Source organism: Sphaeramia orbicularis, chromosome 17 (assembly GCF_902148855.1).
Source record: "Sphaeramia orbicularis chromosome 17, fSphaOr1.1, whole genome shotgun sequence".
NCBI lineage: Eukaryota > Metazoa > Chordata > Actinopteri > Kurtiformes > Apogonidae > Sphaeramia > Sphaeramia orbicularis.
Genome location: NC_043973.1, coordinates 26,853,887 through 26,871,997, shown reverse-complemented (window position 1 = coordinate 26,871,997; position 18,111 = coordinate 26,853,887). Strand labels below are relative to the sequence as shown.

General features: G+C 37.8%; 1 protein-coding gene across 1 annotated transcript in view; it reads left to right on the top strand.

Moving 5' to 3' along the window:
• Window positions 1-18,111, top strand: part of LOC115437870 (voltage-dependent R-type calcium channel subunit alpha-1E-like) — a 74,066-nt gene that overhangs the window by 30,687 nt on the left and 25,268 nt on the right. Inside the window, exons 6-21 of the mRNA XM_030161243.1 lie at window positions 782-885; window positions 4,778-4,936; window positions 5,892-6,082; window positions 6,166-6,269; window positions 6,366-6,481; window positions 8,276-8,329; window positions 9,568-9,648; window positions 9,830-10,039; window positions 10,173-10,285; window positions 10,510-10,622; window positions 11,051-11,182; window positions 11,825-11,894; window positions 12,329-12,446; window positions 12,527-12,594; window positions 15,185-15,252; window positions 17,097-17,861. Coding sequence (XP_030017103.1) covers window positions 782-885; window positions 4,778-4,936; window positions 5,892-6,082; window positions 6,166-6,269; window positions 6,366-6,481; window positions 8,276-8,329; window positions 9,568-9,648; window positions 9,830-10,039; window positions 10,173-10,285; window positions 10,510-10,622; window positions 11,051-11,182; window positions 11,825-11,894; window positions 12,329-12,446; window positions 12,527-12,594; window positions 15,185-15,252; window positions 17,097-17,861 — 2,466 coding nt within the window. The remainder of the gene's footprint in view (window positions 1-781; window positions 886-4,777; window positions 4,937-5,891; window positions 6,083-6,165; window positions 6,270-6,365; window positions 6,482-8,275; window positions 8,330-9,567; window positions 9,649-9,829; window positions 10,040-10,172; window positions 10,286-10,509; window positions 10,623-11,050; window positions 11,183-11,824; window positions 11,895-12,328; window positions 12,447-12,526; window positions 12,595-15,184; window positions 15,253-17,096; window positions 17,862-18,111) is intronic.

Here is an 18,111-nt window from a genome sequence, read left to right as displayed (position 1 = left end):
AAAATCTTTGAAAGGTAGTTTCAGTTGTCTGTTAAAATGTTTGTTCGTAGATAATGACCTTCTCATTGCTGTAAGTGTGAAAAACATATAAAATGGGCTTGTGCTGGTTTAGTAATATGCATTAATTAATCAAATACTTGCATTAATTATTATAATATTAGGATTTTTAATTGTAAATAACACCTAACCTGTTTTTCCCACTGCTACATAAACAATGCTCTATATATAATTTCAGGTGGAAAGAGATTGCCTGTTGAGTGAATGCGGTTTTTCAGTGTTTTGTGTGTAGGTGGAGGGACATCAATGTGTGCGTGGGCAGATGTGAGTAGAGATGCCTGCCAGGTGTATGTGGCTTTGCATTCTCAGTCTCTCACCATACACGTCTGCAGTTCTGTAATGCTAAATGTATACTGCACTGACTGCAGAGGACTACTTAATCACATGCGATCCATCAGTTTATTGTGACTGTTTTGCTTAAAATGAAGCGTTATTAATTTATTCGGAAAGCTGTCCTTGAGTTCATTCGTGCCCTTTACCTATTTCTGTAATGAATTTGTCAGAGACTTGGACAGAAAACATTAATTCCCCAGAAAAGAGAAGAGATGCTTTGTACCAGATTTAGCCACGAGCTACTAATGGATCTATTTTGTTATATCCCTGTTGCATGTTCTCTATTTAACCCAAATGCCTTCTTTCCATTTTCAGCCCTTAACAAAAATATGAAAGAAAAACAACAGTCCCTGAATCAGGTATGTGATATAATCTGTGTGTTTGTCTTCAGGATACTGGCCACTGCTGGAGCCCACATGAACATACCTGTGGACCTTCGGACCTTGCGGGCTGTAAGAGTCCTGAGGCCTCTCAAGCTTGTCTCTGGGATCCCCAGTGAGTTTACATTAAACTACATGAATTTAGTGACTAATACATGGTATATCAAGAAATTTATTTCTGAATCTTTCCATAAATCTAGGTGTTTTTAGAATGCATCTGTTGTCAGTAGCTCCCTAAACATTTGCAACTGAAAAGGTAAGATTTTTATGTCTTATCTTGAGGTAAAACAGGTATAGAAGCTCTAGAAATAATGTTAAACCATCAATATGCTTATTCCAGAAACACACACAGCCTCTATGATCACTGAAGCTGAAAGGAGATTAACTCAGAAAGACCCAGACATTCACTAGCGACCAAAATCATTTACTGATATAAAAAGTTAAGTAACTGTTGAACCACTGATCCTATCAATCCATGTAAATAATTGGCGTAAAATGCAGTTTTTTCATCTTTTCATGGTCATCATATATGACCCATTTAGACGTTCAAAGGCTCCGTAGTGAACGTAGAAACACCATCATCTTCTACAACATTGATTCACCAGTAAAAGTTGGATCAATGACAGTGGATGGACACACTTGTTTTTATGTTCAGTAAATGATACATGTTACTGAGAAAGTCACTTTTTCTTCCGATTTCTCTGTTTTTGATATAATAACCCTCAACTTTAATTTGAGCTTTTTTGAACATCTGCATGATCAGTAAATATAAGAAAATACCTGATTATCACTGAAGAATACAAAATACTGGGCATAATATGAGCATAAATGGTTATAAATCACTTAAGAAAAGTTAAAAATAGAGGAAAAAATCATTTGGGAGCTGCCATAAAAATAGCACTGGGTCATTATGGGTTAATATTTATGGGTTAATACCACCACAACTGTCTACACACCCTGGTATGATTTGCTAAGGTGTATGTAGAATAATATCCACAGACAGGAAAGAAGTATGGACAGCAGGTCATTTGCATTTATTATTTATTATTTATTGTACTCCATTCAACAAATAGTTAGCAAGAATATGAATTTTAAGCTTTAGCTTCAAATGCCTCATGGATTGTTCTATCTACAGTGTTTGTATGAGCTTAGTTTTCAGTGTTTGTTGCTTTGAATGTAAATGACCTGCTGATACCGACTTCAATTTCCTGTCGGTGTCATGGATCCCATCATGTGGACACTCCAGGGATGATCTGACAAAAGTGGGATAACTGCAACCTTTAGGTGTAAATCTGTCACAGCCTTGGGGTCGTCAATGGAAGAAGTGACCCTGAACAGTGCTGTCTATGATGATCACATTATGACTCCAACATATAAGATATAAAATGGACAAAATGATTGTTTGAAGACCTTGAGGTGTTATGACAGTGGAGGTCTATTTACAGCAGCTGTACAGTCTATTGTGAAGCCAAACACACTCACACTTTTACATCTACTTTCTTATTTATACCATCAAAACCAAAAAAAGTTGAAAAAAGTAGCTAAACCCACTGAGTACATCACAAATATCTACTGTCATGACTAAAAAAATCTGCTCTGCTGTATCACTGCTTTTGTAAACATTAGAACATTAGGTGATAACTGATACCATTGATTTCTAAGTTTGGGATCATTAGCTGCAGGTTAGACATTATTTTTTCATCAGTGAAAAAATGTTACAGCCTAAGGAAACATGAGCTTTACATAAAACAGACCCACCTCTTAAAGAAGACTTGTGCTGCATGAGTTTGCTTACCCAAAATAATTATAAAATAAAGTACAGTGTCAGGGTTTGCACAGCCAATGCAACAAACACAACTCTATATTAAAAACTCTATATTTTGTAAGCATGTTCTTTTGTTGGCAGCTCCAAGAATAAATCCGTATTCTTTTAGGTCTCATTTTTATAAATTTATTGTTGACTTGAATTTATCACAAACAAAATATAACTCAGCTGAGGATCCACACCCCAAGTGGGGAAATGGACCCAGAACATTGCAATGCACCTCACTTTTATAATCCGTGTAAACTGATCTTCAAACTATGGGCTGAACCCCTTGTGGGTTGGATCACAGAAAATGGACTGGCGTCATCTACTCTAAAGTCAAGCAGATGAAATTCCTTGACTCAATGTAAAACCCCATAATGACCGTGTTTACCTCTTATCTCTTGTTGTTTACGATCAGCTGGGGGCATGTATATTTAACAGTGTGCCTAAGATAAAACCTAAGTCCTGTAAACATAAATCTGTCAGTTTAGTATGTGACCAAGATGTGACCTATCCTAAGAAATTTACGACTGACCAGTGAAACAAAGAAAATCTAGTGATACAAAGGAATCCTAACTAATACTGACTAATATTAATACTGACTAACCTGTGATTAAACCCAAGAATTCAACCATCCAAATTAAAATAATATTTCAATTTAAAGAACTTACCAAAAAAGCTGGTTTCTGAACCAATACATTGCTTCCTATTGTTACCTCTAAATGAACTGCTGAATTTGGAATAATCTAATTATTTACAAAACATGTAAATGCAGACAGAATCACTAAAGGCAAGGTTTGCTATGTATCCAAGTGAGAATTCCACTGTTTCTTGAGAGGAACGAGAGAAACTAGCCTCGAGCTGACATCGGCTCCAATCAGCTGCCATTTCCTGGTCTAGGAACAGGATGACAGCTCCTCCCTCAGGTGTGGAGGGAGAAACAGAAAGGAAAAACAGTTTAGTAGAATATAAAATTATACATTTTGACTGAAGGATCATAACACAAAATGACAGTTTGCCCCTTTGGTCAGATCACCTTTGACCCTGACATAATTTACCAGTGTGTCTACGCTGTGGTATCCACTGCACCGACAGGAAGCAGGTGTGAGAGGGGTAGCCCATTTAGAACAAAACTGAAAACCACAGAGACATGATAAAATGAACATTCAGGGAACAAGTGAGACTAAAATTAACTTTGCTAAATGGGATTCAAAGTATGTGTTAACAAAATATGTCCAAGGGTGAACAGACCAATCCTTTGCAATTGCACTTTATAGTGTATGATTTGGAGGCACTTTTGATCCTGAAGTCTGGGTTTTTCCCCCCGTAAATCACCTTAAACCAGAGGCATTAAACTAAGGCCCATGGGCCAAAACCAGCCCCCCTAAGGTTCCAATCCATGCCAGAAAAGAGCAGAAATTACCCCGATGGTTTTACCAGTCAAGGGTGTGAAGCTCATTTTAGCCCAATTTGATCTCAAGTGGCTCGGACCAGTAAAATAATAGCAGAATAAACCTATAAATAATGACAACTCCATATTCCAAATTCAAAAAACTTAAAAATATAATGCTTGTTTCTAAATGTTTTGTGTCTTTATAGATCCACTGCGATTTGTGGTGGACTTGTGCAAATAATAAGTCGAAGCGTAATATTGTTAAAATTGGACTTATTTTTCTTAAGATATTTCAGGTTGTTCAGGTTAGTCACATTTTCGAAGGGATAGTTTATAAATGTAAACATTTTCATAATAGACTTCCTTTTTTGCAGTAAAACAAAGATAAAAATTTGAAGTTGTAATTATTTATAGTTATTATGCTATTATTTTAGTATTTTGGCCCATTTTAGATAAAAATAGACCATAGGTGACCCCTGAACTAAAATGCGTTTGACACCCCTGCCTTAAACCCACTGATGTTTGTGTCACAGTCAGGAACTGCTGATGTCTACAGGTTGTACAGCATCTTTAAAGATATATAACTGTCTTTACCACTTTATATGTCATGTTAAGAGGCTAGTAATGACTTTATGAAGCGGTAGTAGGAAACCTGAAAAGCCCTTTTATTTAATGTTATATTCTATATTCTTCTATTTAATATACTATTTAATATCTTCTATTTAAATATCCCTTTTTATTTGCAGAAAACAGAAAAACACACTTTGGTTATCATTAAATGTAGTGTATCCCTGTGACCCCTGTCAGGTCTGCAGATTGTTCTCAAGTCCATCATGAAGGCCATGATCCCGCTGCTGCAGATTGGCCTTCTGTTGTTCTTCGCCATCCTCATGTTCGCCATCATCGGCCTGGAGTTTTACAGCGGGAAGCTTCACCACACCTGCCTGCCATCTTTCGACATCCTTGGTATGATCCAAAGGGGGAAGTCCACTCAAAAGACAGGGGCAACTATATTCATTTTTCACCCTAAAGCATGAAAATTGATCGTTTTACACTTGAAAATGACACTTTGGAGATTAGTGTCAGTTCACCTGTTTAACCAGTATCTTAAAACCTTCTCACTGTGTTGTTGTTGTTTTCGTTATGAACTAGTCAAACTTCATTGTTCTCCCAATGGTAGACTTGATATTGGATTTGAAGGTATTTTAATTCCTTTTTCTAGTATGATTAGTAACATGAAACGATGCTTGGGTGTCAAAAACTTCTTCTGAATAACTAAAGCAGTAGGGGGTCTTCAAACCTCTCCATTTCACACAACAGACTAGTTGGTTTTGGCTTCTCACCACATCATGCCTGAACTCTACCACCCTTTAGAACAACTATTCTGCAGCTAGTTTTTTTTTCTGTTATTCATGATTGACTGTGGCTGCTTTAACAGCAGGTACACCAACTGTCTGTTTCGCTCATTGTTCTCAAACAAAGGGTGTTTCAGAAACTGAGGCTTTCATAGATTACAACGGCAAGTGAGCTCAGAGGTAATATTAAAGATCTTGCTGACTAATTTAGCTCCTGCTTAATTACCCAACAACTACTGTGTAATCACAGGCCACACCATAGCATTTACTGTCATCACCCAACACAACTCACACATGACTTAAGAGATAATACCTGAAAACATGTAAGTATTTAGTCTTGTTAGCACATTGTTAAGAAATAAAGCAGAAAATAGATGTTATGTTCAGAGAAAGTGTTTCCTTAAGATATTGCAGAAGTAGTTGGTACCAGATGGAAGAAAAATACATGTGTGTGGTGTCAGTGTATTCGATATGCAACAGGACAGCTTGCTGGTGGGTTATATGTATAAAGTTAATTAAATCACAGAGAATCACACAAAGAATCATGCTTTATTTTGCTGTTACAGACAATGAGACTGTTGATTCGTCAGAGTTGGCGTTTGCGTGCGGTGTAAGAAAGTGTCCAGAAAAGTACGACTGCAACGACACCTGGATCGGCCCGAACGACGGCATCACCCAGTTCGACAACATCCTGTTTGCTGTTCTCACCGTCTTCCAGTGCATTACCATGGAGGGATGGACAGCTGTTCTCTATAATGTGAGCTCAAACACCACAAAACAAGTCCATTACTGTATTAAGTGTATGGAAATGCGAATATGATGATGAAAATTAAATTCCAGACCAACGATGCCTTGGGTCTCACATGGAACTGGATGTACTTCATTCCTCTCATTATTATCGGTTCATTCTTCGTTCTCAACCTGGTGTTGGGTGTCTTGTCTGGGTGAGCAGGCCTCTTTCTTTGTGTATAATATTTCTGTTCATGTAGTGATGTCCATGTTGTGAACTATGACAGCTGTATTTTTGCTTTGTTATACAGCGAGTTCGCCAAAGAGAGGGAAAGGGTGGAGAACAGGCGAGCCTTCATGAAGCTACGCCGCCAGCAGCAGGTGGAAAGAGAACTGAACGGTTACCGAGCCTGGATAGACAGGGCAGGTACTGGACAGCAGAACACACACATATAGTCACTCATTTCATCTGTTTTATGACAACAAATTTTATTTAACCCATAAAGACCCAGTGCTACTTTTGTGGCAGTTCCCAGATGAATATTTCTCTTTTTTCAACCTTTCTTAAGTGATTTATTAACATTTACTCTTATATAATGCTTCGTATTTTGTATTCTTAAGTGAAAATCATGTATTTTCCTATATTTAATTTATTTATCATGTAGATGTTCATAAAAGCTCAAATTAACCCATAAAGACCCCATGCGAGTTTTGTGGCAGTTCCAAATTAAATTTTTCTCTCTATTTAACCTTTCTTAAGTGGTTTATCACCATAATATTATATCCTATATATTTTTCACTTATTACTGTAAATCATGTATTTTCCTGTACTTAATTTAGATGCTCATGAAAACTCAGAGTAAATTCATAGGTTATAAGATCAAAACAGAGAAAAATGAAGAAAAAGTTACTCTTCTAGTCAAATCTATCATTGACTGAATATAAACCAAGTGTTTTCATCCACTGTCATTGATCCAACTCCATAGGTTTTACTGGTGAATCAATGTTGTAGAAGACAATGGTGTTTCCATGGTAACTATGGAGCCTTTGAACGTCCAAATAGGTCATATCTGATGACCATGAAAAGATGACAACCTGCATTTTACACCAATTATTTACATGTATTGATAGGATTAAGAGGTATTAAACAGTTCAGATCAGTTGATGGTTTTGGTCGATGGTGGATGTTTGGGTCTTTATGGGTTAAAGTTGGAGGTTTTTATGTTTAAAACAGAGAAAATGGACGAAAAAGAGACTTTTTCAGTCAAATCTGTCATTAACTGAACATAGAACAAGCATCTCCATCCACTGTCATTAATCCAACTCCATGGGTTTTACTGGTGAATCAATGTTGTAGAAGATGATGGTGTTTCCATGTTCACTACAGAGCCTCTGAACGTCCAAATGGATCATATCTGACACCAATTATTTACGTGCATTGATAGGATTAGTGGATCAACAGTTATTTAACTTTTTATATCAGTAAATGATTTTGGTTACCAGTGGATGTTTTGGTCTTTATGGGTTACGTGTGAATTTGTCCTCAGTTTGTCTGAGTTATTACACAAGGAAACAGGACAAATACAAAATCAGAGTCAGTCTTTTTTTTTTCTCCATCTGGTTTTGAGAAGTTACTGCTCTGCTGCTAGACACTTCCACTTTTTTGGATGTACAGTATATGAGTTGAGTTGCACACACACACGCGTGCACACACACACACAAACACACACACACACACACACACACACAAACAGAGCTGTAATGGCAATCTACATAGCTGGTCACCCACGCAAGTAGAGGGTGAGAAAAAGGTGATACTGACTCACTGACTTAAATTTGTGTGAATGTATACGCACGCATGTGTCTGTTTGTGTGTTTACATGCATGTGTATGTGAGTGAGCTGCTGTGCATATTTAGATGTGTGTATGGTTGTGGGTGAGTGTGGGAAGGAAGAGAGAAAAATCAGAAAGAGAGATAGAGAGAGAGAGATTGGAGATATGTAAGAGAGAACAAGAGCTCCTTCTCTGAAGAAGGTCACAGTGGCCTCTGAAAGCAACGTTTACATCACTATGGCCTCAGTTCCTGTCAATGTTTGCAGACATCCAGAAGAATGCAACCCTGAAATGTACCTGTCCATGTCTGATTCACATCATAAATGCTTGTATAATATGATAAACACAAATAATTCTGTGTATAATTTGCGGTGTTATTGTGTTACAGAGGAGGTAATGCTTGCAGAGGAGAATAAAAATTCAGGGAGATCACCATTAGATGGTAAGTTAGTCATAAATACATGTAAATGTTTATCATTATCTGTTTTATGGCTTTGCACAATTATATTTATGATGAATACTTGACTCACGGTGGTGTTTTTAATGTTTCAAGGAGGTTTTTTATGCTTCGACTCACAGTGTTCAATGGTCAGTTTGTGTAAAGTCTGGACTTTTGACTCTTATAATATCTAGTTTTAAAAGGCTTTACAAATTTCTGTCATGCGTTAGACATGTAAATCAATGTGTTTCTTTTTTTTTAAAAACCCTTTCATGCATAATGGTCACTACACTGGACAGCTATTCTACAGCTTTTCTCTTGTATATTCATAGGTTTTGTTGTTTTAGCCAACAAAGTGGATGTTCATGCATCATCCCATACTCTGCAGCTGATACCATTACTGTAACTTTGCTGCTCCTGATAAACCTAGTAACATGTTTTATTGTAAATCAGTTGCAAATTGTTATTAGACTGTAATTAACAGTTTTCTTAAACAAAAAGTTTTTTTCTTTTTTTTTGCACATTATTTCCATGAAGTGAGTAACAACTAGTATTACAGTATGTTAAATATGAGAAAACATCAGATTAGCTACATTAAAAATGTTTTTATTTAATAGTTGTCACACAGTTTATCATTTCTTGATAAAAGGGTTTTAAATACATGTTTCTTTGCTTCAAAAATTAAATGCATGGTGTCCAGCTGAGTGGACATTTTTGTAACTCCATGAAAAATAGGTTCATTAAAAAACAATTCAATTGTTTTTCTCCTGCCTAAAGAGGAATAAAAACTATCAGGAAAAAAATCTTGACTAAGGTTTTCATAATTCATGCATGAAAGGGTTAATTAATACTTGATTTATACATCAAACTTCACTACTTTAGAAAATTTTAAATCACCACCTTGACCCTTCAGTTTCTTACTTTCTTTTGCTAAAGAGAAAAGTTTCTCTGTTCTCCATATTTTCTTAGTTGTAAACTAGTATGTAATCCTTACATATGTGATGTTAAAACCTAAAACCATTATTGAACAAAGATTGAAAGAAGACTCTCAGGGAAGCATGAAACTAGAACATATTTGAATGCTTTGAAGTTCCACATTCTTCGATGAGTGTGAAGGAGAATATCTCGTTTTTAAGGTGAAATCATATTAAACTCAAAATTTATCTGAAAGCAGAGTAATTTCATTGTGTCTTCTTACATGAGTGAAGAGGGTGTTTAATGATCTTGTGGAACGTTTTTAGTTTTAAAAAGAGCCAGTAAGAAGACGGGTGCACGGAGGGGAGCTCCAGGGGATGAGAAGTACACAGACACGTCGACTGCCAGTGAGTGATCAGTATCTGTTCCATTTCATGACTGTTACCATCATGTGTCTGAGTCCTTTTCTTACCTGCTTACTGTATATACAACAGAATTACATTATCAGTCTGTTAACCTCCTGCCTCCCGCCTCATGTTTGAACACCTGTTTCTCTCTCCACTCTGATTCTCACTTTTTCTCCCTCAGGCATGTCGCGATCAAGGATGAACTTCCGCAGCGGCCGCCGCGGCCCCGCTGCCTACCTCCGGCGTAAAGAGCGTATGTTACGCATCTCCATCCGTCGCATGGTGAAGACAGACACTTTCTACTTGATGGTGCTCAGTCTGGTGGCTCTCAACACCATCTGTGTGGCCATCGTCCACCACAACCAGCCTGACTGGCTGACCATCTTCCTCTGTGGGTGTCACTTTGGAGCACTTATGCTTTGTATAAATAATTCAGTAGCATGCAGAAAAATTTAGGTCACGTCTGGAAATTGTTATTTTGGGCATTTATATGTGACATTTTTTGGTTTTGTCCTCTCCTCCAGACTATGCAGAGTTTGTTTTCCTGGGGCTGTTTTTGGCTGAGATGTTTCTGAAAATTTATGGTCTTGGTTTCCGGCTCTACTTCCATTCATCTTTCAATTGCTTTGACTGTGGGGTGAGGTCTTCTACCTCTTATTCTAATGCCATAAACTATGATGTTCATTTAAACAAATCAGTTTGAATTCCATTTTATGTTATTTGAAAGTGCAGCAAAGATGTGACATATATGACATAGATGCCATATATTGATATAACATGATATATCGCACTGAAGAAGTCACTTTTTCCTCATTTTTTTCTGTTTCTGATATAATAACCCTCAACTTTAATGTTTTGCAGGTCATTGTTGGCAGCATATTTGAGGTGGTATGGGGTTTCTTTCGGCCTGGGATGTCATTTGGCATCAGTGTACTGAGGGCGCTGCGACTTCTGAGAATTTTTAAGATCACCAAGTAAGTGGGACAGCAAGAGTCTTTTTCATTTGTAAACACTGGAGATCATTTTATCCAAATTTCAGGAGCAGGATCACACCTCAAATGCTCCCCTTCCTGTCATATGCCTATAAATACTCACCTGCCCTATACACCTGTTTGTTGTTGCTTCCGTTCCCCCTACCCTCCCTCTCTTTTAAGTACTGGGGGGTTAAGCTGAGTCCAGGAGCTGCATTGGATTCCTCAAACTAGTCATCATCTCAGTCATTGTAACAAAACATCAATTTCTTACTGTTATAAATAAACATTAATTCCACTTATTTGAGGTTGGTGTCCTTGCTCATGAAACAGTTTTGAGGTTTCCTAGGTCAAAATTGTTGTGTTGTCTGTGACATTTTACAGATCTTTGTTATTTGCATGAAAAAGTATGTAATGTGTTTTTCTGGCAGATACTGGGCATCCCTCAGGAACCTGGTCGTGTCCCTCATGAGTTCCATGAAGTCCATCATCAGCCTGCTTTTTCTTCTCTTCCTCTTCATTGTGGTGTTTGCTCTGCTCGGAATGCAGCTCTTTGGTGGACGGTATGTAAAACAAAACAAAACAAAACAAGTGGTGCCAGGCACAACAAACCCCGCCCCTCACACATACATAGCTTATACAATAAAAGCTTGTATAACTTATATCATGTCTATGTGTGTGCTGACGTCAGCATAGACATAGACAACACAGACAAATTTCGGCCATTATAAGTAAATGGGATCAAAAAAAGATTTTAAAAATTCATAAAAAATGTGAACTTTGACCTACTTTTGTCAAAATGTAATCACATCTATTCTAGGTCACTAATTTGATATGAATTCAACCAATACTTTTGCTGCATAAGTGTTAACAAATAAACAAATAAACAAACCGAACCAAAAACAATACCCCTTGCCTCCCCTTCAGGGTGTGGGGTAAAAAGAAAGAAAGAAAAAAAAAAAACATTTTAGCCTTTGAGGACGAAATTCTATTTTTTTCTTCTAACTGTTTAATTTTAACCTACATATCTGATGATGGCACAAGTTCTGTGCCCTGCAAACTGAACAGCAGTTCTTCAATGGTGCCTTTGATGAAGAGGAGAGGAAATGACATGTCTGGATGAAAATAGATCAGCATCCTCCTCCTCCTTTTTCCTCCTCCTACTGGTCATATCTGACCCTTCTTTCTATCTGCTTTCCCTCTAGGTTCATCTTTGAAGATTACACTCCCACCAACTTTGACACGTTTCCAGCTGCCATCATGACAGTGTTTCAGGTTTGGCTCCCACAAACCAACCCCCCCCCTCACCACCACCACCACCCCCCCTTTTCTGCCCGTTATCCATGACACATTGCACCCTGGGATATTTCTCACCCCAGGCGCAGATTAAACAACTCTGCTCAACCACTCTCCACCCCCTGCCTCCGCTATCATCCCACACATCCATGCACACATATGCGCACATGAATATCAGACAAGTGAAACGTGAATAAATCCGCATCAGATCGGCCACAAAACCAGCCGCTCTGTGAAACTGTGTTTTGATCAGCGTACATAGTAATTACCTCTCTTGCTGCCATTTTTAACAATGCTCTCTAAAATGACTTGAAGTGAGGCAAAATGTCCCCCATGAAAGGTATTTTTAGGCTGATGTTCTCCTGAATGTAAAATGAGCTTCATAATTATACATTCTGTGCGTTTGCCTACAGATTCTGACTGGTGAGGACTGGAACGAGGTGATGTATAATGGGATTCGCTCGCAGGGTGGCGTGCAGTATGGCATGTGGTCATCAATCTACTTCATAGTGCTCACCCTATTTGGAAACTGTATCCTTAATCATTGAGAATGTAAAACACTTCACTGGTCCCCACGTTTCGGTGTGTGTTCTTAACGGCATCGTAAACAGACACACTGCTAAACGTCTTCTTGGCCATCGCTGTGGATAATCTGGCCAACGCACAGGAATTGACAAAGGTTTGCACTGTTTTCACTTCATTTTCATGGCATGCTCTATATCAGTGTTTCCCAAAGTTTTTGAGCTGGAGACCCAAATCATCCCTTTTTATGCCTCCTCAGGACCCAAATTAACAAAAATATGGTATGAACTGCCATGTTTTACTCACCCTTCCACCATCAAAATAACGCTGAAAAAATTACACTGTTTGGATCATTAATCACAGGTAGAACGATGACATCAACAATCAGTTAGAACACAGGTGTCAAACAGGCAGCCCGGGGGCCAAATCCGGCCCGACAAAGTGGCCAATCCGGCCCCTGGGATGAATTTGTGAAATGCAAAAATTACACTGAAGATATTAACAATCAAGGATGTTCAAATCATTTTAGGTCATTTCAATCTAAAATGAATCAGACTATCGTAATAACCTATAAATAATGAAAACTGTAAATTTGTCTGTTTGTTTTTGTGTAAAAAAAAAAAAGTAAAATTACAGACTAGCCTTTTACAAAAAAATATGAACAACCTGAAATGTCTTAAGAGAAGTATGTGGAATTTTAATAATATTCTGCCTATTTAATGTTTTGTGCATTTGTAGATCCAATGTGATCTCTAAGTTGTGAATCACATGTACAAATGATAAACTAAGGCGTAATATTGTTAAAATTGCACTTATTTTACTAATAAATTTTCAGGTTGTTCATATTTGTTCATATTATGTTCAAGTATAATTCGTAGGATTTAAACATTTTCATTACGGAATTTACTTTTTTCACTCAAAAGTTCTTATCTTATTATTTATATTATATTATTTTACTGGTCCGGCCCACTTTCTATCATATTAGGCTGAATGTGGCCCTGAACTAAAATGAGTTTGACACTGAGTTATAACAAGAAATGTTGGTTCAAACACATGAAACACAAAACTCAAAAAAACAAAAACAAACACTACTGACTACTTTCTTTTTTTTTTTTTTGCTGTAAAATCAGTCTCTGAAAGTCTATTCTTTGTGTCATTTTGCATCTTTTCTTCATCCTGTTACATCACTTTTGTCTTACTTCTTTTGTTTTATTTTGTTTTGTCTCGCTCTGGGTTTCAGATGGTTTTGATCAACATTTATAAACTCTTCTACTATGTAGTCTCATATTCACACTTTGGGTCCTGTTGAGGTTTAGGTGAGCTTTGTTCTAAGTTAACATTGCTCCACCTAAATTAGATGCATAGATTTACATCTGTGTATATCATCTCCTCCACTTCCCCACCCTCCTCCTTAATTGAGCAAAAACATATTCTATAGTCAGGTCTGTAATTATTAGGACAGTGACATAAATTCTAATATTTTACATCTGTATTCCACTGCATTGGATCTGACATGAAGCGATCAAAATAGATCAAGTGAGGACCTCAAAAATTGTGTCATTGTCCACATACTTTATGCACTACATGAATGAATGTGTCCATATTTACTTTGTTTATTAATTCAACATGAATCTCAGGCTCAGCTGGGGTTTGTGACCTCAGGGACTGTCTGCATCATTCTTCTATAGATGTACCAGAACATCATCCAAGAATAGTCTCAAATATCTGTCACTAATAAATCTGCCGTCCCACCTGAACCGTAAACATTCAGAACTGTGAACGTCTTGGTGTTATCTTTGAGAACAGCCTCAACTTGAACAAACATGTTAAAACAGTTGTGTTTCCTGAAACTAAATTTTATTGAGAATTAAATTTGAAACTATTTATGCATTTTTATTCACTCTTGTTTGGATAATTGTAATTCTCTGTACTACAAATTTCATTAGCAAATTTTATTACCAAAAAACATAATATTGTCTGTAATGTCTGGATCTGGATCTGGATCTAATTGGGCCCATAGAGTCCAGATCCACCTGGGATTTGGAATTTGTTCATGCACTGTAAAAAATAATTTCCAAGAAAGTGAAAAATTGCCTTATTTCTAGAACATTTGTCTTATTTTTCATCTAAATAGGGAAAAAAGCTTGCCAAGAAATTTTTGCATAAGAGAACTATTCTTATTAAAAAAAAAAAAAAATCAAACTTTTTCTTAATAAGATTTTCCAGCTAATATCAAGGTGATTTTATTTCTTGTACTAAGCACTGTTTGCAAAATTTCCAGCCTATTTGTCCAGTTTTAAGGCACATTATGTGTTTTTTAGTTGATTGATTTTTTTTTGCTTGTTTTTAGAATTCTAGCCAAGATTTTTTTTCTTACCCCATTGGCAGAATTCTTTTGCTCTATATAAGCCAATTTGATCAAATTTAGGAATATTAGGCTTATTTCTAGCAGGGCAGTTTTTGGAGTGTGCTAACTGGTCCACAATCGAGCCTGAAGATTGATCTTTTAGGACCCCATCTATATAGAACAAAGGAAAATAAACTAGCAGCTCCTTAAACTACTTGAAATCCATATTAAAATATACATTTTTATAAGTGTGTTTTATAGGGTTGGTGCTGTGGACTCACTTTTAAGTACCAGTTACACAAAGTTATATTTTCAGCTCATTTATATTGTTATTGCATTTATTTGATGTCATTGTAAAGCACTGATATTTTAGTCATTCTGATCATTTTGTGATTGTCAGGATGAAGAGGAGGAAGAGGAATTCTTTAACCAGAGGTACGCCAGAGGCAGAGACGGCTTAATATCTGAGTAAGTTATTGCATACCCGTCTACAAAATTGTCAGTCTAGGATGTTGTACCCAGAGCATTCACAGCGTTTAAGTAGCTCTCAGTGCTTCTTCTGTGGATGTCTGTTTGTAAACTCTGCTCTTCGATAAATGGGAAATTAAAATTGACAAATCCCTCAAATTTTGTTGCCTTGAGTATTTGCAGAAGCGGCATCAAACTAAGACTTACTTAAGATATGGATGCTGTGGGAAAACATTTGGAGGTCCTGATCATTCTTTTATTCCTGTTATTGGAGAAACATCAGTGGGATTTTGTCAGTAATATTAATATTTCCACAACATAGCTGATTGTGGACACTCCATAAATGAGTTGTAGGTGTAACTAGTGAATGCTTAATATGGTCCTCAGTGCCTTCAGTTGCATGGTGAATGCAGACTTAGAAAGGCATGTTTAAGGCGTTGAAGACCATGAATATGTATTGAATGTGCTTGATTAAAAAGCATGATCCCCTACAGAGCATTACGAGAACTACTTTATGTTTCTTGGCCTGTGATTGGTTATGGGTAAGCCATGTCGGTCACCTCTTTTGGCTTTCTGGCTCCTCCCTGTGACCTAGTGACTTCCCCACAGGTTTGATGATCCAGTGAGTCAAAAGCAGGAGGAGTTATTCAGCGACTGTACGAAACAGTAAGAAGTCTCAATCCTCCTAGTGTGTCTGACTTCGGCCAACATTTCCAACTTTCAGCTGATGAGATGCAGGGAGGGAAACGGCATTGCATGACCGTCAGAGGCAATACTTACCCAGAATACCCTGCTAAGAAATTTTCTATGCATAAAGAAATGAAATACAGATAACATAGAGCAGATTCCATCTATTATTTACATATTTGTGGCTTGGTTAACAGTTATAAAATCCAGTAAGATATTTATATATGCAAAATTCTTGGTTCAAGGAGATGGTGACTCCATAAAATGAATGAAATGTTTATGAAAAGAGGCATACAGATATCTGCATAGACTCTAGTTGTGAAACTGACTGAACATACCATTTGTCTGTTTGTGCTTGTCTATATCTGAATGTTAGTCTTGTATGTGTTGCTGATTTTGATGTGTACTACAGTGTTCTGCTGATTCCATCACGTTGTCTTGTTTTATGGCTGTTATACGACACTGACCAAAATATTGTGCATCATGACATTTCTTTAGCCCCAAACCTTCCTTGCATTAAAACATATTTGAGGAAACACTGATTTCAGGTCAGTATAATCCTATGGGGATACTGGGATAAATTGGGATAAAATAACATTTATTTCTCCTTTGCATATTTTGGACTTTGTCTCTACAAATGTTCTGTGTATGTTGGAAAACACTAATGTCTTGTTTTCAAATAATCACTCATTGATTACATGGACAACAAAAGATTCTGAATACCAGTAAGTAAAATTGTATGCATCTCTGTCACACAGAACTTCTCCCTTGAGTTTCCCTTCTAAGTTATTGAAATATTTTTATCTATATTACACTATGTTTGGTCTTTAACCCTGCACCTTCCCTTTTTTTTGTTCTTGTGAGTTTCCTTTCTTCTTTTTTACCTCTCCTTACCTCTCAGGTATCTTCATTTTTTCTTTTTTTTGGATGTCTTTTTTTTTTAGCTTGAAGTAGTTCACATTTTTCCATGAGCAACAATTTGTGTTTCTAATCAACTAACATTATAAAGTCATGGAAAAGGTCTGACCTTATCTTTCTTTTGTTTGGATATTTATTAACTGGTTTGCCACAGTTTTCTTGATGTTTCTTGTCACCAATTCCTTAAATCTGTGCTCACAGCTGCTCCAAACTGATGCTGGGTGTTTTCTGCTCTTTAGTGGCAGAAGAAGACCCTACCTATACAGGAAACGGGCCATCCATCGAGGCCGACCAAACTTTCCAGATGAGCCAGAGGGTGCGATGGGGGCTGCAGATGAGCAGCCCCTCAATGGTTCGAATGCATTCTCAAATCGCCGTGAAAGGAGGAGAAAGGTTAACATGTCAGTGTGGGAGCAGAGGGCCAATCAGTTACGCAAACGTCGTCAGATGGCAAGCCGAGAGGAGCTGTTCGGAAGCCCAACAGAAGACACTGCTGAGACTCCCACCATCCCTCACCACGCACCTGCTCTGTCCCCTGAGGCCAGCCCAGGTCACCTGCCCGAGTCACCCATGTCAGTGGGAATGCCTCTACCGGAGCCACCCATGTCCATATCCATCCCCATCCCTGAGCCTCCGGCCGCCGAGCCTCTGGTTAATCTGGCCGAAGACAAAACAGGTGGAGCTAACCACCGGTCCACAGGAGGGGGCCGGCACAGGATGGCCCGCAAGTTCAGGCCTAGCCAGGGGCCGGATGAAGGGGCTAGGCACAGGCGCCACCGCCACCGTGATGCTCGCACTGAGGTGAAGAGTCTGGACTGTACACAGTCACCACATGAGGTACCACTAGTGAGGAGATCGCACAGCCAGGAGAGGAAGATACTGGACGAGAGGGAGGAGGGAGAAGACAGAGAAGAGAAAGCAGAGGGCGATAAAGGCTCAGCCCAGGACGACGGTGGAACTTGCATCGTCAACCCATATGCAGAGGTCGGCGAAGAATGTAGAAGGTAAGGATGTATGGATACTTATACTACAAACTGCTCTGTTTTTATTGTATAATTATCTGACAAAGTTTAATTTTTCCCCAAGAACAAGTTAACCTTTCAATCACTGTTTTTTTTTCATCTGATTCACAGTTCTTTCTACTGCAAAGGTTTTGTGGTTATTACATACAGTATGCATTGCTGCATTGATCTGTAGGGATATTTCCCCTTATCAGCCTCATGGTCAATTATAGGATTTGATTCAACATTTTCA